The sequence below is a fragment of the Camelus bactrianus genome, chromosome 3 (assembly GCF_048773025.1).
Source record: "Camelus bactrianus isolate YW-2024 breed Bactrian camel chromosome 3, ASM4877302v1, whole genome shotgun sequence".
Classification (NCBI taxonomy): Eukaryota; Metazoa; Chordata; class Mammalia; order Artiodactyla; family Camelidae; genus Camelus; species Camelus bactrianus.
The window spans coordinates 30,456,139-30,475,943 of NC_133541.1; the positions used below are offsets into that span (position 1 = coordinate 30,456,139).

At 39.6% G+C, this 19,805-nt stretch overlaps 1 protein-coding gene across 2 annotated transcripts in view; it reads right to left on the reverse strand.

The window, feature by feature from the left end:
• Positions 1 to 19,805, reverse strand: part of C6 (complement C6) — a 67,005-nt gene that overhangs the window by 1,455 nt on the left and 45,745 nt on the right. For both annotated transcript variants that reach the window (XM_074357549.1, XM_010957347.3), the window contains exons 11-17: positions 18,172 to 18,397; positions 17,081 to 17,252; positions 16,645 to 16,756; positions 13,016 to 13,148; positions 11,909 to 12,097; positions 7,097 to 7,187; positions 4,453 to 4,694 (exon numbers count right to left, since the gene is read on the reverse strand). In XM_074357549.1, coding sequence (XP_074213650.1) covers positions 4,453 to 4,694; positions 7,097 to 7,187; positions 11,909 to 12,097; positions 13,016 to 13,148; positions 16,645 to 16,756; positions 17,081 to 17,252; positions 18,172 to 18,397 — 1,165 coding nt within the window. The remainder of the gene's footprint in view (positions 1 to 4,452; positions 4,695 to 7,096; positions 7,188 to 11,908; positions 12,098 to 13,015; positions 13,149 to 16,644; positions 16,757 to 17,080; positions 17,253 to 18,171; positions 18,398 to 19,805) is intronic.

Here is a 19,805-nt window from a genome sequence, read left to right on the forward strand (position 1 = left end):
AGTGACTCCCTCTGTTTCCCAATCAAGACCCCAAAGGGGTTCCAGTTTTGTCCTTTGCCCGTGTTCTCCTTTTTTTTTCCAGACTGATACACGCTTTCTCACTTTGCCCCACATGTCCAGGGTCTACAAGCCTCATCTCCTCCATGAAGCATTTTATAGCCATGTACCTCCACGCCGATGTTTTCTTTAACTATATTTTAATGGTGTTAATTTGTCAGTACTACAGCTGACATTTTTATGCTTTGTTGTTAGTTTGTTTTTCCCAAGACAGTTACATGTGCTTTCTTTGAGAGCAGTAACTATGGTCCATCTATTGGTTTGTCCCGCTCAGTTCTTCACAAGATGCTAAATTATTTCTGCTTCATCAATTGATTTCAACTCTGAATTTGGGATGCAGGTATGAGTATTCAAAAAGAAATGTATCTGATGGATTTGGGATAATTCGTGTTGCTGAAATACTTAAGTCATCCTGAGAATCAGGCTGTAGATTTTTGGGGGGCAGATATCAGTTTTTTCTTATGTGTTTCAACTAATGGGAGAAAACAGGGAAAGGAAATGGTGATACTTAGGAGATACTCCCAAGTGCATCAGTGCATAAGTCCTCAGCAGTAAACATTTCATGAAAAAGCATGAATTTCCCTTTTATGCCCTCTGTCAACCAGCTAGAGAAGATTCTAGCTGGGCAAAGTCTTTGCTGTTGGGAACTCTAGGGTTTGGTAAAGGACAGGGGACTGTTCCTCATCTAGGGAGGATGTCAGTTCCCCAGGTTTATGGAAAAGGCATGGTCACTACTCTTTTAGTTTGGTTATGGCTTAAATGCTCTTAGCAAGAGGATTTTCAGACTACCAGCATGAAAAGGCCCCTGCCACCACCTTCACTAATTCATCCTCTAAGACTCAGGTCTCAGGCTGGCATGGCAACCTATGAAATTTTTCCAGGCCAGACATTAAAGTCATTCAGGTAATTACTGTGAAAATTTAGTAACTTCTCCAACTACTGTGAACAATTTGAGGGTACAAAGTTCCTTTATCATGAGACCCCTCACCTTACTTTGTACAGTGACTTCCACATATTAGATACTAAATGAATGTTTATTGAATAAATTTTTCCCTCCTTGTGGTTGATGGTGAATATTTTTTAAGTTTAGACAAAACTTTTAATAGCCATAAAAACAGGCTCCTTGGGAAGACTTTTGTGTTCTACCTTTTGGAAAGTGAACTTCATGCTACTTTGAAGTTCCATTTTAAACTTTTTCTTATTTCATTTTAGATTGAGAAGGAAAAGGGTGGCAAAGAACACAGTGTAATAAAGAGCACAGTTTAATCAAGGTGACACTCAATTCCACTTAAAATTAACAATATCTCAACTTGCCATGAGTGCGTTGGGTATAAAAGACATTTTTAGTTTCCTCTCTTCATGAATGCTGTGGTTTGTACACTGATGCTGTTCTGTAGTGCTACACAAACAGACATGCCTTTGACATTGACTTTTGCTCACCCATGAAAGAAGGTTGCTACAGGCAGGCCATATCAGTTTCCTGATTGTGTGCAGGACCAAAGGATATTTAAATAACTTAAATCTCTTACTAAGAAATGTTCATGTTTTAGTTTGACTACCCCAAAACATTCTGCTAGCTTGAGCAATATTGGTTAAGTATTGTAACTTTTTATGTTCCTTCTTTTTGGACAAAATTAGACTCCTGGAGACTGTGGGATTTTGATATATGCATGGTAATGGGCTAATAGTAAAGATAGATTTTGACTAAATCATAAGACCCTTAGATTTGAAAAAAATAATTTGTGGGAAAGAAAAGAAAAAAATTCTTTGCAATAGGAGAGTTCCCTGAAGAAATTTTCTCCATGATAAATAAGGAAAATGGAAGTTAACACTAAACAACCCCCCAAACACCTGACCTACCTGTGGTGGTATAGACAGGAACCATTTATACTCCCTGGTGTTCAAATCTCTTTTATTTTCTGTATGTATTTTTGACCATAATGTTCTTACATTATAATTTTTAGAGAAAAAGTTTGTATTTTTAAAAAACAATTTAAATAAATGCATAGTTGAATAGTACTTTCAGCTCTTTTCTACCATGAGTTTCTGAGGGAGATGTCAGTTGGGTAAAGGTGTTGGTCAGGCAGTGAAAAAAGGAATAGTCGTGTATATAGACAAGATGATTTAATAATGATTAGAATTGGGCAGCATACATATCAGGCCCTCATTTGCTGTCTCTTATGTGAAATTGCCTTGTTCAGACATGGCATGAAGATCAGAAGCCCCAGACGTGGACCTCCTGAGGTGCCACCATCAGATGGCCTGCTGACTGTGCCTCCTTGGTGACCTTCTGTCATGAATTCAATCCCACTACCAGTCAAGGGACCTGGATCTTAATACTAGCTCTAAGTGGATAAAGAAGAACCTAGATTTGGGTTATAAGGCTTCTCCCTTTTCCAAGACTGAGTTGAAGAACATTGGGTTGAAAAGTGAAAGAGAAATCAAGGGTAATAATTAGGTTTTTGTCTTTGTTTTTGCAAAAGTAAGGAGGCTTTGGCAAAAGCTAGATGTTAACAATCCCATGAGCTTCTATCGCTTACTTTATGCCTTGATCGAAGGTAAGTTTTTGAAGATGTGCCACAAGGGAAATCTCACTGCCTATTTGAATTCTGTTCAGTTCTAATCTCCAACCCATATTTATGTATTATAGGAATCTTAGTTGAACTATTTCAGGTTCAAATTTCATCTTAGAGCAAATGTACTGCTGCAAAGTTTCTGCTTTCAAGCAATTCATAGACGAAATGCCAACAGGCAATGCACTTACAGAAGATGGAAATGCAATGCCACTTCTTAAGTATCAAATAGGCAGAGATATAAAGGAGTAACAGGGTGGGAAGGGATAGACTGGGATTTCAAAATTGTAGAATAGACTACACTGTATAGCACAGGGAAATATACACAAAATGTTATGATAACTCACAGAGAAAAAAATGTGACAATGAGTGTGCATATGTCCATGAATAACTGAAAAATTGTGCTGAACACTGGAATTTGACACAACATTGTAAAATGATTATAAATCAATAAAAAATGTTAAAAAAAATAAAAAAATAAAGGAGTAACAGCTCCAAGTTTTGGTGAGGGTGTGGAAGACAGTCTTTATCATACATTGTAAATGTGAATAGTAATAGGATAAAAACATTTTTGGAAAGCAAGTTGATACATTGTACCAAAAAAGACTACATTTTAAAATAATATTTGTCTAGAAATTCCATTTTCTAAGATATTTCCTAAGGAAATAATCTTAGATTGTAGATTTATCTGTGATAAATTTGTCTATTACAGCACTGTTTACAATAGTAAAATCTTGGGAAAGAAATCTAAATGCCTAACTGAAGATTGGTTAGATAAATAATAGAATGCCCATTTAGGCTTTTCCGCAAAAAACTGAAAATTGAAAATTATGTGGCAGAATAATATCTGATGATATGGAAATCATTTCATGATGTATTAAGTGAAGAACAGCAATATATAAAGTAAGATGTAGAAAATGATCCTATATTTTTAAAACTTGTAATATAATCAATGCTACTCCTGAGGTGTGTGAGGTTCCAGGGAAATTTTTTAATAAGATGCTTCTTTATAGAAACAATTAAAATCACTCTGAATTAGTGTCAGCACCATATTAGCAATCTGGTCTCAAGCAATTTTGAGAAAGAAGACCCTGCTGGCCAGTGGCTCACCAGGCTGCTCTCTGGGAATAAAGGTCTATCTGTGAGCCAGGGATGACTCTGTAGATGGTGGTCCCAGAGCTCCTTGGGGCATCTGGTTGACCCCAGGCAAGGCGAGGGAGAGAAACAGTAGAGGGTGAGAGAATGTTCCATGAGGGAGAAACAGTTCCTGGGTCTATGAGAGACCTTGTCTGGGCTCAAGACATCCTGCCTGTGTAACACTGCCAGCCTTGGCTTATCCCAGGCACTGCCAGAGAACTTCAAAAAATTTAAGGCAGATGCTTCTGGTGACTGGTATCCACAAGAAATCCAGCCTAGGCTGAGGGCACTCAACTTAGGCTGACCCCAGCTGGTTCCAACTGCCAGAGGAAAATTTAGACAATTTTGATGAAGGCCATCTAAAGCTGGGGGTGGGGAAGGGTGCCTGAAGCATAAGATCAGGATGGGTGTTCTTGCTGGGGTCTAAGGGTGTTACAGATTATATATGCACAGGAAAAGATTAGAAAGATTTATATCCAAATTGTTAGTTATTTCTAATTGTGGATGGGTTCTACTTTTCCCTTCTGTTTAAATCATTTCATTTTTTTTTACAATGAAAAGGAATTATTTTTGATGAAGGAAAAGTTATTTTTAAGAGAGAGTGTATAAATGCAAGGAAGATATTCTAGCTGAGATGAAGGTTAAGCGAGAGCATCTCTCAGTATGGGTCCCCGCTGGAGCTTACCTGAACATTTCTCCCATTCGTAGCAGGTGTCATAGCCACAGGACTCTTTCTTTGTGCTACTGGATGAAAGGTTTGTCCTTTCAAGACCCCATTTTAACTGTAGACTGTCTTGGCATGAACCAATATGTAGAAAATGAAGTTGTTGGTTATTTAAACATTTCTTGGCCAAAAACTGACAAGCAGGTGAAGTAAAGTAATGGTTGGAGTCCGTATCAAACACACAGATGTCTTCTGAATAATGGCTGTCCAAGAGAGGAGAGCAAGCATTTATACGTGAAGACTTGGAAAGGAGAGACGACATGCAGACAACTCACATGTTAACTCACCACCCAGTTATCTCCCCACTGCGTTTTCCCCCAGTTTCTCTTCTTTCAGTCCTACATTTCATCTTACATGCTCTGAGGTTCATCTTTCTAGAATTTCATTTTAAGCTTGGTACTCCCTACTGCCTTCAAATTAAAGTCTGAAGTCTTAAATTCTGATAACAAAAATCTTCTGTATTTTGAATTCAATCAGCTTTCCTTTCTAGAATCCTTTCCCCATTATCCTGAATCCCTCTTTATCACCTGACAATTGCGTTGACAATTTTCTAACCTGATAAGATGATTCTTCCTTGGCTACCATCCAGTGCCCTGCTCAGTCAGTGCTGCATTGTCTTTCCTCTCTAGCTGTGTCCAGATCAGTTCCTGCCTACATTCTGAAGCTAATCCTGATCAACCTAGCCTATGGTGGTCTATACCTCCTCTGAACTCTTTTGAACATTTATTAATTGCAATAGTGGAGTCTTATATATAATTATATAGCTTTGAAAGTGTGTGTGTATGGTAATTAAGAGCATGAACTTTTAAGTCAATCCCTGGGTAACTTGCTAAATCTAAGTAAATGGATGGGTCCTGCCAACAAGAGGTTAGCCATAGTCCTTCTCTTGCTGGGAGGACAAGAACTCTTTGATTACTCCAAATTTGAGTGTTGTCTCTGATATCAACTTTAGAGCTAACAATCAGTGCACCAGTGTGTAAAATTGTTTCCAGCAACTGAAGCCCGTAGCTGAGAACAAAAGGCCACCTTCTAAGTTCAGAGAACTTAACCTGTGGGATCAGCCACTCTCACAAACACCTTCAATGCCACATATAAGAGAACTGAGGACTACAGAAAGAGGTTAGAGGGGTAGGGCAAAGCTGGAATTTCGACAGTTCCAGAGGGCAGCCTGTACTCTCAGGGTTTGGTATTGCAGAGATAAGGAAAGAGTTTCCTCTGGGTTGAATGGACAATGTGAACGCTGTAAGTCCTCCCTAGAAGGCCATCTGCTGGGTGAGGAGACCCCAGCTGCAAGAAGCTCATACCTGTTGGACCACTTGTCAACATCAAGAAGGGTGGATCTAGAGCCACCTTTGGGCCGAATTACGTCAGTGGAATGTTACAGAAAAAGACCCTGCAGGGTTTTCATAAGTAAGTAAGTAAATAAGTAAGTAAACAAATAAATAAGTCAGTAAGTTTGTCCCTTCAAGTGTTGGTTCACTTGTAGATCAGAGGAACGTGAGAGCTAATCGGTGTTAACAGTGAAGTATCACCACGGGACACTGTTGGCTTCCTATCCCAACATTCATTCATTCTCATCCTCAGTAATTTCACTCTGATTTCATTCAAAAACGCTTTTCCATCCAGCCAAAGAACTGCTTTTCGTAGCCTCCCTTGCAGGTCCGCGTAGCCATGGGACTCAGAGAGGAGCGATGGGATGGAAGCAGTGATAAGTCTCCCAGGAGCTCTCCTTGAGAGGAGAGGATGTGGCCATTTTTGGTCTCCCTCCCACTGTACTCCAGCAGAGAATTCTTGAACCATGAAATAACTTTCAGAATGTCAGAACAGAGAACTTTACTTCAATTCAAATAAGTGAATAAAGTATCAGCTATACTTCAATAAAAAGTAAAGTGTGAATATTAGATTAAAAAAAAAAGAACAGCAGAGCAGAGAGCAGGAAGGAGCCCCACTCTTATCTGAAATGAGAGAATCACCAGACCATCCCTAGACTGCCTACTTCTGCATTTATTTTATGGGGAAGAGAAACAAAATTCTACCTTAAGCTAATACTATTTTGGATTAAATTCCCCTGAAAGTAGCCCTTAAATTAATAAGCACTCCTGGGTTTGTTCATGTAAAAAAAAAAGGCACTTATTAACAAAATAAAGTCTTAGCAGTCACATGAGGATATATCATCTTTCTTCATCCTCTCTGGCCCCACATGAAAGAATAAACTGACAAAACGATGTGTGTGTGTGAAGTCCATGCTCACACCACTTTCTCTACTCCAAGCTTTTGGAGTTACAACCTTGCCCTATACTTAGGAGGAAGAGGAAGGCTTTGAGGCAATTGAGTCTGAAGTTTTAAACTGAACAGGAATAAGTCTGTATGACCAGAATAATACAGTTTTAGTCGCAAAAGCCATGCAAACTTAGGGCACAAGGGTTGAGAGATAAGTAAGACAGTTTGCTACCCAGTGGGGAAGGAGGAATTCAACAGAGCACAGGGGTATCAGTTATGTGAAAAATCAGTATGTTTCATGTTTATGCTTCAAGAAGCCCAGCTCCTCCATTTTGCTGGTTACACTAGACTGCTTTCCCCAGTTTCCCCAGTCCATATCTCTTACCTGCAGTCTTCTTCTGGAGACATGCAGATGCATTCAGATCCTTTCTGTTTTTCTCCTGGTTGACAATGGCCCCTTAATCTTGTCAGAAAATCTGAAACAAAAGAAAGAATAATACACAGCATGGACTTCAAGTGATAGGTTTGTATTTAGGAGAAAAGGCAGTGGTGAAAGGTTCTCATTTATCTCCTGGAGTTAGAGCATTAATTTTGGCTTTTCCAAATATGTTGTCATGGAATAGTCCATCTGACAGATCCTTTCTAGTTCTCATGAGCTGTCATTTTCCAACCTAAAACTGCTATTAAGTTCAGAGACCTAAAGAAAATGGAATTGGTGAAATTTTTGTTCATTTGTTATTCAAATATTTATGGAGTGACTATGATATTCCCAGCACTGAGACAGGTTGTGGGGATAGTGGATTCAGCAAAATGTGACCCAGACCCTATGCTCACACAGCTTCTCGTCTTGTGGAGCAGACAGACATGGATCAAACCAACAAACTAATACAAATAGAATTGCTGCTGTTATTGGTCATATTAAAGAGAAAGCATGTAATCAAGAAAACTGATATAGCTAGGTGGGTTGTGAATGGTAAAATGGGAAGAGAAAAGGGAGTGTGTTTGAAGCAAAGGAAACATCAGGCACGAAAGTGCCCACACAAGAGGTAACACATGACCTTCTTAGAACTGAAAGAAAGCCAGGGTGGTTGAAGTGCAAGAAAACAAGTGCCTGGAACAAGATGTGGCCAGAGAGGTGGCTGATGGCAGACCGTGTAGGCTCATATAGAGCTTTTGGAGGATTTCTGTCTTTTTTTATAAGCAGTGGAAGGTCTTCGATAGGTTTTAAGCAGGAAGTGGTGTGACAAAATCAGGTCTGGGTTTTGTGTGGAGAATGGATTTGGAAAGGCATGGTGGTCAAGAGAGTAGACACTTTATGAGGTTATTGTAGTAAATCGGGTGAAAGAGGATGGTAATTTGGACCAAAGTGCGAGAGGTGGAAATGGAGAGAAGTGGATGAACTTGAAACATACTGAGCAGGTGCGATGGGTGATACTGCATAGTGTGGGTAAGGTTTGAGAGCTGTCAAGCATAATTCTTAGGTTTCTGGTTTGCATAAGAGAATAGACATTGATGCCTGAACTGAAATAGAAAAGATGAGAGATGTTAGTTGTTAGGGAGGCGAGAGATGACTCAAGAATTCCTTTCTGTGTATGTTGAACTTACGGTCTCTTTAAGACATCCAAACAAAATAGATACATAAGAATTTGGATATGCAGGTGTAAAGCTCAGTGGAGAGGTCTGTGGTAAAGATTTAAATTTGTTATTAGTCTACGGGGAAACCACTGAAGCTATGGGTATGGGTGAGATTCCCTAGCGGGAGAATGGAGCATGACGAGGTGAGAGGACAGAGCTGAGCTTGGAGGAGCTCTGACATTTAATGTCCACCCACATGCAGGAGCCTTCCAAAAATAGAGGGCAAGAGTCAAGAGGTAGAAGCTAACCCAGACAATGTTGTGTCCTGGAAGCCAGGGAAAGACGCATGTGCAGAAGGAGGTCAATACTGTCGAATGTCGCTATGAGGTCAAGGGAGATGAGGACCAAAATATTGTCCATCACGTTTAGCAATATGGGATGTCAGTGACCACGATTGTGTAAACAGATTTTGAGAGTGGGGGTAATGTCTTGAAAGTCAAAGTTTCTTACAAGAGGAGTCAACGGAGAAACGCAACTCCCAAATGTAGTTATTTATCCCTGCATTATATTCTAGGCACTAGGATGTTACGTGGAAAAAAAATAGAAAGAACGAAAACAGCATTTGTCTCCTTCTTTCATGAATCTAAAGAATAGTGGGAAAACAGACATTAATTAATTAATCAGAGTGATGGGTTTATAACTAAAGACTAAGGAAGGTATTTTGAAGAAATATAGTTCTAGGAGACCATATCATCCAAAAAAAACCCAACTGAGAAATTTAAGGAAGGATCTATAAGGAAATGATGCTTGAGTGAAAGTGAGCAATTAAATAGTGTGAGTGTGAGGAAGGGAGATTAAAGCAGAAGGAATAACACTTGGGTGTATTATATGCAAGGGTAAATCTTGTTTATCTTTGCTTATGTTGAAGCTCATCCAGAGAAGCTTTAGACCAGCTGAATTGAACCTGGAGCTGACCTCTTGAACAGACTGGATGAAACAAACTTCCTTGGACTGGATCTGACTAATCAGGCATCCACAGAACCACAGTGGCCTCTGTAAGCAAATAAATGTCAAAGGAGGGCAGTGGGCAGATATATTAGGCAGAAGGTTTGGAAGGGAAGGAGGGAGGTTTATGTTAGAGGCAAAAATAAAGATTTTAAACATTGGTAGTTTTTCTTCTTTGCTGACATGCATTTCCATTTCCTACTGCTGTCCTCTGTTAGGAACCTCATTCTGTCTGGTGACATTTGGCTCAGCACTTTCATGGGCATGGAGACCTACAGCTGCTGGTAAGGTCTCAGATACTAAGATTTCCATCGACATGGGATTATTTTTCTTGGGTTTCTGGTGTAACTATGCCTCTTTGCCCTTTGTAAATACAACCAGACATAGGACAGGGAAGGACCCTATGCTATACCTTGTTTCCAAAGAGCACACAGAGCATTGCTCTGTTAACTACCAATTTGAAATCATCAATGATCACGTGCTCCCCCACTAAGTGTCCAGTGGAAGCCGGAACTGGCCTCAGCTGCCCAGGCGGCCTGCCTTGCACAGTCTGTGAGCAGCATGGAAATAAGAACATTATCATCTTTAAGATGCTGAGGGCAAGGAATCTTCAGGAAGTGCTGGTTTTTCAGAGGAAGGGAAAAAAGACCTGTGGAGGTGTGCAGCCTCTCATTTCTTCAGGAAACAAAACTCTTTTTCACATTGAAAGAAGGAAAAGTCTTTCCTTGGCCAACCAACGACCCGGGAGTCTCTTTATCACGCATCTGCCCCCACACTGAGAGGAAAGAGTGTTCAGTATTATTGATGATTTTCTTTCCCTTTCTGGGACTCCCTTCATTGATCTTCCTGTCAGCATTGTTGGAGAGAAGGTATATGAGATGTGATATTTCTTTCCTTTATCTAGATGTGGAACATTTCATTATCTCTCAGTTTGGATTAAAATTTTAATTTCTTTTCCAAACACAGAGGCACGTGTGAGTGCATGAGTATGTGTGCAGGCATGGCGTGTGTGTGGATGTGCACTGTTATTTGTATAAAAAAGAAGATGCTACTTAAAATGCCCAGAGGCTCTTAATTTTCTAAAGCCTGTGGTTCCCAAACACACCCATCCCACTGACCTATATGATTGGGAGTCAAGTGAAATCAAGCCACAGTACTAAACTGAAGTTCTCACAAATTTCCAGGAGATGTATTTATCAGTACTTTCAAGGTTATATAACAGGCTATGTCCCCTTTTCCTTCACATATTATAAAAACCCAGAAGAGGATAAAGAAGGCAAGATGGCAGAGAGCTTGAGGAATTAGTAGAGACGCTATACAAATCTTGTTTGACCGAGGCTGTCCGACCTTTGATCTAATTTAGCTTCTCTATACTTTTGGTTTTTTCATACACAAAATAGGCTGAGCTCAGACAGATCCTCAAGGCTTCTCTGATTAAAAATGAGACATTGTTTGAACAAGCATGTTGAGAAATTTGGAAGATATAAATTAGTAGAAGCTCCTTTCACTGTCCTGCAAGTAACCAACACATCAGACTAACCAGGGTTCTCAGCCCCTCCGTGCCAGCTGCCTGTTGAACCTTGAACTTCTTCCACAGCTTCACCCTTCTGCCCTGACCAGTCCTGCTATAGGTTTACCACGAGTCAGGGAGGTTTGTTTCCAGATCTCTGTATCCCAGTCACTATTATAATTGTGCAAGCTGATTAAATATATCAACTGATAAAGGAGGAAAAAAGTTATTTTTATAAAAACTACATTGAAAATGTTGATAATTAAAAGTGGTTTGCAAGAATTTTGTTTGAATTATTTGTGGATGAGACTACTGTAAAAGATTAAGGAAAAAAAATACATAAATTTAGAAGCATTTTCCAGTCAAATTTGCTACAAATCTGCCTTTACATTTTCACCTCTCTTCAAAATAGTAGTTCTCAACTCTGGCCGTATCTGGATTAACTAGGAGGGATTCTATACAAACACCAAATACTGGGTCCTCCCAGCTCAGTGACATCAGAATCAGGGGCTGGACCCAAGCAGAGGTGTTTTTTTTTTTACAGAAGTGTCCCACTTAAAGTTAAAAAACCTACTGTTTTAGGGAAACTGATATGGGACAATGTAGATGATGAATTATGTATTTGTTTAATTTGAGGAAGAAATTTTGGGACTCAAATTAAGAGGCCCTCTAGGAAATAAGGGTTTGTTGCTATGTCTGAAAATCAGTGAAAATTTGTGTTTTTCTCTGTTCTAAGTTAAAATAAAATGTTTAATTAATTAAAAAGTAGTGTGTACTACACTTTTTTAGTGGCTCTCCACTTGACCTAAAATTTCAGTTAAACATCAGTTCTGATTTTGTTGCATGAGAGAGCCTGTGCTCCCTCAAAATATGGGAGGGTTATGTTGGAAAAGAAAAGTGATCTCACTTTGTAAGATTTGAAGATAACTGCTTGATCCATAACTACTTACCTGCTGCTTGATCTCATCATTAACACAGGGTGAAATTCAGCGTTCCCTGTGGGTGGAACCTTTTGCATTGTCCCCCCAAACACACGATGGATGCTGTACCACCAGTCCCAGGGGGACCCCACCTTAGCAGACCCCAGGGTCCTGAGCTGCTATTCACCTTTTTCACACGTGAGTGAACTTGATATGGGTGGTGTCCAGGAATCCCCGCTGCACGTGTACCTTGATGGCCCAGCAACGACAAAGCCTCTGGGACAGGTTAACTCAATGGATTCACCCATTTTATATAATCTTTGAAATGGCGACAGCGTCAGGACTTCCTGCACCACTGGCTTGAGGCACGCTGTCCCTGTGGAGAGAGAAGCATTTCAGATGCACTGAGTGGAGCAGAGTACTCAGTGAATACAGGCAGATATTATGAAATCCAAGAAGTGATTTTAATGCAATTTCCTGCATTGGTTCAGCTTTAATGTCACCTTTTGATCAGAAAAACTGGGGGTTGAGAACCCCAGGCTTCCACTGAGAAACTCCCTTTAGTTCCATTAACTGAGGAACTTGCTAAGGAACTGGCTCCAGACACTCCCAACTTTCATTACATTGTTGGGACCTTGTTCATTCCAGAAGGAATCTTCTCCCCAGTGAGTTTTCCCGAAAGCAAGTTATCACATTGTGGGTGACGTGGAGGCAGGATATTCTAATGGTCTCAACTCTTCGTCATGATATTCCATGAGGACTCTTTGGAGACCCCATCTGAGCCTTGTTTGAATCATATTTTGACTTTTCTGAAGCCCAGATATGAGTGGAGACTACAAACTCCTCTTTTCCTCAGCAAAGGCTGTGGATGTGCTCCAAGGAGTAAAACCTACATTTCACATAAAATCCCGTCTCGGATACATAAAAAGTGTAAGTATCGTCTTTCTGGGACTCATCAGTTTGCATCTCTTTGCACATCAGGCAAGGCAGATGTCTGTGCTTAGATGCAGTTCTCAGATCTCCCAGATTTCTTACTAATCACATGCTGCACGGTTCTGCTGCGAGCATAAGGTTAAAATGCAGGGGCAGGAGAACTAAAATATAAAGATAATTTGAAAACTAATTTTAGCAGATGAATCCTCTTTTCTGCTTCACTAAACTGCTTCACTAAACCACCAGAGTTACTAAAAAAAAGTAGTAGAATACACTAATCTAAGGGTATGACTTTGCTCTGTTTATTTTGGGCACACTCATTCTTCCGTGTAGTCGTGCCAGATGTCAGCCCAGTTCTCACGTTGGCATTCCACATCTCCTAGCCTCCAGGTCCGGTCTGGTAAGCATCTGAAGTACTGGTATCCAACAGCTTTGAATCCAGTAAGGCATGAAATTTCAACTTCTTCCCCAGCTGAGTACAGTTTCTTTTCATTCTAGAATTAAAACAAACCAGCAAATTACTAATGTTATGAATAATATCTCTAAACGCCTCGGGGTCCTCTTGGATTCTTTCTGTTCCTTCGCTTCTGTGTCTACTTAGTCAGAGTCTCCTCAATTCCTACTTAAAAAAACCTTTAGAATGGTATAATTCCTGTACAGTAAAGTACACATACTTCATATATACAGGTTGATGAATTTTAATTGATGTATATACACCAATGAAACCACTACCACAATCAATATAGTTAACATGGCCATCACTCCCCAAGAGGTGCAAATTTTGAATTCCCAATTTACCCCTTCCCAGTCTCTTTACCCCCTCAATTTCTACTTGTAAATATCTCTCAAAGTTCTCTCCTTTCCTTTGCCATCTCGCTGCCTTTGCTCACAGCATGTATCATCGCTTACCAGGACAACTAGCTGACTGGTTCTTCTTCTAATCTATCTTCTGTATTGTTGCTTTAAATTGATTAGAATATATATATATATTACTTAAAGCATGCTCCCCACTATATGCGGGATGGCCTACTACTGCAAGAATAAGAAAACAATATATGCATCCTGTGTGGCTATAAACTGAATAAATAATGTACTCTGCATATGCAGCAAACATATGTAGTTGCTATGATAGCATATCGAGTACAAATCATTTGAAAGTGTTCCTAATAATCTATTGGTCAGTATATAGTTTTCTAATTAATGGGTAATTAAGGTATAACTACTGCCGTAGGGGATTCACTAACATTTTTAAAATAAAATGGGTCTTATATTCTTAGCTTGGAATGTTAGCTTTAATCCACTTCACCATCCTCACCTCTTGCCATTTTCTCCCCTAGGACCTAATCTGTGGCAAAACTAAGCCACCTGCTATTCTTTGACAGAATTTTCTCATTCATGTTTCCATGTCTTTACCTGGCTGTTCCCTCTACCCTCAACACCTTCTCATTCCCTTCTCTTAAGACTCATCTCAAAAAACCTCTTTCATTTCACCAGCTTCATGGGGTGTACCATCCTTTCAGTTTGGGGAGAACCTTGCACAAAGCCCTATTTTTACAGTGTTTATCACATTTATCAGCTCCACCCCGACACTTGAGTGATACTTCCATTTCCAGAGCTCATTGCAATTCTTTACATGGGGCTTAATAATTCTTTGCTGGAAAAAAATGCCAAATACTCTCCTTCTTAGAAAGATAGGAAGATTCTTTTTCTTTACTAAGTGGAAGTGAAGTAAAAAGAATTGACTAATTATTCTCTGAGAATTGAAGTTGGGAGTTTTGAGGGAAGTGAAAGCTTCATCATCAACTCTTGTTATTCCTTGGCCACGTAATTCAACCTGTCTCCTGGAAAATGATCAATTTCCTGAACACAAAAACAGTATTCCACTCTTGGTTCTTATGGATAATGGCTGTGTTTCCAGGGGAAATGGCATGATGAGTAGTATTAATGACCTGGATGTTTTATTCAAAGGTTGCACATTTTTTCTCACATTCATCCTGAAATAAATGATCATTGTAAGCATCTGCTTCTGTTTCTCTTACGAAGCTATAACCTAAAAGTGTATGTCGACCATCAAGCTTGGGTCAGCACACCTGCTGCACAAACTAAACGAGGATCCTTACCCAGAGTCACTGTCTCTTGCCTCTGGGGGTAGGGCCTATGTCTTGCTCATTGAACAAATATCTTCACATGCAATGATTCCAGAAAGTGCTCATTAGGAAAAGTTAAAATTGTATTACTTTTGAATAAAAACTATTGTCAGCTGCGGATTAGGCCTTTAGTAAAGAGCAAAATAAAACAAAGAGTGAACCTACTCATGGAAATGGAAACATATAATCAAATTTTGTAAAAAGTCATTAGAATAATGAATCACTGTTTAAACCCTTTGTGGGTTTTTAAAATTAGAATGTCGATAATTTTAAGTTTCTGCAAGCAGCTGGCAAAATAAATTAAAAATTATTTAGGTATCTGGATCTGACAAAATGCAACTTTGAAGGTAATGTTTAGGGCAGGGACTGGCAAACTTTTTCTAGAAAAGACCCTGATAGTCAACTGCTGTCCACACAGTGTCCATCACCTGTGCCACTGCTGCTGGAAACAGCCACGGTCATTATGTAAACGAAGGAATGTGTTTGTGCTCCAATAAACTTCATTGAGAAAAGAAAAGAAAAGAAGAGAAAAGAAAAGTAAAGAAAAGTAAAGAAAAGAAAAGAAAAGAAAAGAAAAGAAAAGAAAAGAAAAGGAAAGGAAAGGAAAGGAAAGGAAAGAGAAGAGAAGAGAAGGCAGGCCAGATTGGCCTGTGGGCCATAGTTTGCTGACCCCTGTTCCAAAGAGTTTGTTCCCAAAGTGTAGCTTCTGAACTAGCAGAATCAGTATTACCTGGGAACTTGCTAGATATGGAAGTTTCTGAACCTTGCCCAAGACCAGCCTCTTTTTCATCAGGAGTTTGAGATGCTCTGGTTCTGAAGTAAAGACTAATTGATATTACTCGCCTCCAAAATATTTCCTCCCCTACACACCTTTAGGTCTGGCACCTTGTATCTGAACAGAAGATGAATGAACAGGGGAAATACATGAGCCCTGACTCTGCTCCGTGGATGTTTGTTTGCTGGCCTTGGAGAATTGAAGGTTATTGATCTTTAGTCATAAATATGATACAGTTGGAAACAGATTAATTTAAAGGCTTTACTGAGTCAAAGAGAGGTAAAAATTTAAAAAAAAAATGTTTAGGGAGCAAGCCTCCTGCGATCAATTGTAAATATTATGTATCTCCTGAAAATTTATATCTAAAGCCACAGATCTACCTGACAGAACTATTTAGTTATTTTTAATCATAAAAATGTATTGTGGCTTAATGAAAAAAGATAAAATTTAAAGGTATTAAAGTTGTTTTGACTGCTCAAGAGTTCTACAGTTTTCTAACCTAATAGGACATTATAGACTTAACACCTCCTAGGATGGCAGTCAAGGCTGGTTTGTTACTCTGATGACTCACCTTAGGTAGGGGGTTAGTTTGCTCAGACTCAGAAATAGACAGATCTTAGCTGCAGATTCTTACAGAAGTCATTCAACTGTGTATTATGCTTAAGCTCCATTTTCTATTCATATAAATGAAGCACCAGCATATGAGTTAGTAGTGCCAAGGAACCCAAAAAACCTGTCATCCTTTGGTTTAGCTATCAGGTGTGAGGACACCTCCAGGTAACTCAAGAAGGGAAAGTGGTGGAGCTTTCTAAATATTACTTTTTTAGGGGAGGGGAGGTAATTGGGTATCTATTTATTTTGATGGAGGAACTGGGGATTGATCCCAGGACCTCGTGCATGCTAAGAACACACCCTACCACTGAGCTATACCCTCCCACCATTACTTTTCTACTTTTTAATTCAACAGTTGTTAAACAAAGAAAACAATAACTCCAAAGAAAAGAAAATGCACGTTTTCTAAGCTCTATTTTTTGAATCCAAACCTAAAGTGAAGGTCAGGATGCTTACCCGGATAAATCCATTTTCTGGAGGGACCGGTTGAGGACACCCTGAGTCTGGTTCTATCTCAGGAAGGTCTACTTCTTTCACTTCCTTGTCGTCGCTGATGCATGGTTGTCCACTAAAAGGGAAAAATAGATATGTGTGTATAATATAATAAACATGCGTACCTATATACACACATTACATGTGTATGCATATGCATATATGCATGCACATATAACACATTGTGTATATGTATATATTTATATATAAAATACATATAAAGAAAGAGAGAAAACAATAGAGAGAAAGGGGTAGCAGCAGATGCAATACCTCACTGATACGTTATGTTAGAATAGGTGAAATTCTAATTATTCCTTTATTTAGCAGTAGAAAAATAAATGTCCTAACTCTAGTTCAGTGGAGGGAGTGACGATGACTCTGCCCCCTCACCCATCCTCACTTGTGCTGCATCATGGAAAATGTGCAGTGCTCCTCTTGCCGCCTCTCCCCCTCACAGGGTTTCCCTCCTTGCTGGGGGGCAGGGTTGTTGCATTCTCGAGTTCTCCGTCTCTTGTAAGTAGCATCACACCGGCTCCAGGAAGACCAGCAGCCCCAGTTCCCATCCACAGCATCTGAAACACAGGAAGACCCACCCACCAATCATGGTGAGACTGAGAGAATTTGGGCTCTGAAGCCAGGCTAACTTGGTTTCCTTACTTTTTAGCTGTGTGACCCTTTGTGTACTATCGTAGGGTTATGGGGGGATAAAAAGAAATTATCCATGCAGAGGCCCTGACACGTCACTTGATTTCTCTTTCCTCTTCCCACAGCCTGAGTAAAATGGCAACAACTGTGAGTCATTTTCAACAATTAGCAACATATCACACGCATGTGCATACATATATGTATACATATGAACTTCTGAATAGAATATATATCAAATTACATTTTTAAAGGTAATAGAATAAACTCTTACTCCCATGACACATCCTCTTTCTAAGGAAGATTAGAGGTAGCCGTGAACATTACTTAGTCCTGTATGAATACTTTGGCTGTGGCTTAATTTATCTTTTATTACAAGCCATCTTCATTCTACGTATAACATATAAGTTTATAACAACAGCATCACATACTTCATTTTATAGTATGGTTTATTATTTTATTTATTTTGTTACAGGCATCATACTGTATATTCTTCATATACATATATAAATATACATATTTATAGATACACACACACACACACACACGCACACACACATTATCTTTGGGTATATAGTGGCATTATCCTCATTTTAGGGATGAACAGACCAAGGCACAGAGACGTTAAGTAACTTTCCCAAGGTCACAAAGCTGGTAGGTTATAACTGAGACTTACACCAGGGCTGTTTGACCTTAGAGTCTAATGTTCCACAGGCCTATTTTTTCTTGTGAGTTTGTATAAGGTGAAAGTTGCTAATAGAAGTTTTGTTTTGTTTTTTCACTGACCAACCTAGAATATCTTCTGAAAGGGGAAGGCTTCCTACCTCACAATGAGTTGCTGGCACTTACTAGATTTGTAATCCGGGGAACGTCTCTCACAGTGCTGGCCGTAGGTACCACTCTGGCACACACACAGACATTCGGTCCCTGAGAGCACGGGGCGGCCATTATTAGGGCACGGAGCACACTGGCAAGGATCGAACTTGGCTGCATATTCTTGGAAAGCTCTCCTGAGGTTGTTCCTTCTTGTCACCGCACAGGGGATGTTTCTTACCAAGTCTGTGATGGGAGCAAGCTAAGGGCAGATGGGAGGGAGGAGGTCCAGTCAGAGTCACATCCCTCAAACATATGTTGTCATCACTGCCCAATTCTCATAAGTGAGAAGCAAGGTCTGGAAAATCCCACATTTCGAAAGGATTATTGTAGAATGGAGTGCATCTCTCTGTTGAACCAGTGGAGAAAAGCCCTCTGTGTGAGGGCAGGGGGTTTCCTCCCCTTCTGCAGTGGGTAGACCAGCTGTCTGCAAAATTAGCAGGTATGGTAGGTGTAATGTATCTGGAGCTTACTTTCCCTGGAATTCTACTATAAAAGAAGCCTCATGTGAGATATCGCTTACTCAGATTTACATCATCTTATTTATTAAGCACTAAATGCAAGCAGCAAAGTACTGAGATAGGGGACCAAGAGCTAGGCAGCTCTGGAATGCCCTGCTGAAACCTCATAAAGCTTGACTCAAGCAGAAAAATATGGAAAGGGTGAAGAGAGCCTCTCTATGTTCCTTGTTTTCCCGGGGACAGTACTGTTGGCTTTTGTGGAACCAGATGAGAAAATGTGAAGTGGGGGAAAATGGAGAAATGAACTTGCTGGTAGGATGAAAGGAAGAATTACAGTAACAAGTAATGGAGCTAACACAAAATCAGGGCTCACTTTATACACATTTTAAAACCCCAGAAGAATGAGTCTCTAGTGCAGTGTACGATCACAAGTGTCCAGGTGGGCGGCTGGATCTCATTTTCCTGCCATAACCTGTAGAGCGCAAAGTATCTTCATGCTGCATGTAGATTATTCTACTTTCATGTTGATTGAATTCCTTTATCTTCATTTAAATACAATGAACAGAATAGTTTCTTTAGGGGCTTTTTAAAGTGTGCTTATGTGTTAGGCAAGATTGGTTCTAAATAGCATATGACTGATTCATGGACGAAGTATTTCAAACATAATGAAAATCACCCTTTAACGTAATTATAACAAATATAAGACTGGTAAATGTGATCATTGGTGATAGAAACAGAAAGCCAAATGGATCCAAAATCCCATTTGTGCCACAGAGCTATAAATGAAGACTTAGGAGTGCTCAACAAATAAAGAATTGCAAGAAAAATACAGAAATCAAATGTACTGTATACACGGGAAAATGGAGCACCACTCCAGGCAAGCTGGGGCAGTTTTATGCTCTAAACACCCCTTCTGGTATTTTATGTGTGCTAGGAATTCTAAATACCATACCAGAAAATGCTTGTTTGAACAGCAGAAACAATAGATGTGTAATTTTATGTTTTTTTTTTATAAAGGTACATTGTGCATGCACACCAAAGAAAGACATCTCTTTTATCATCTGAGAGGAAAATGGAAAAGGAAGTGTGTGATGTACAACTTGGGCTGCCGGAGAATGACTTTAGCTCTTACCCACAATTCTTTTCAAT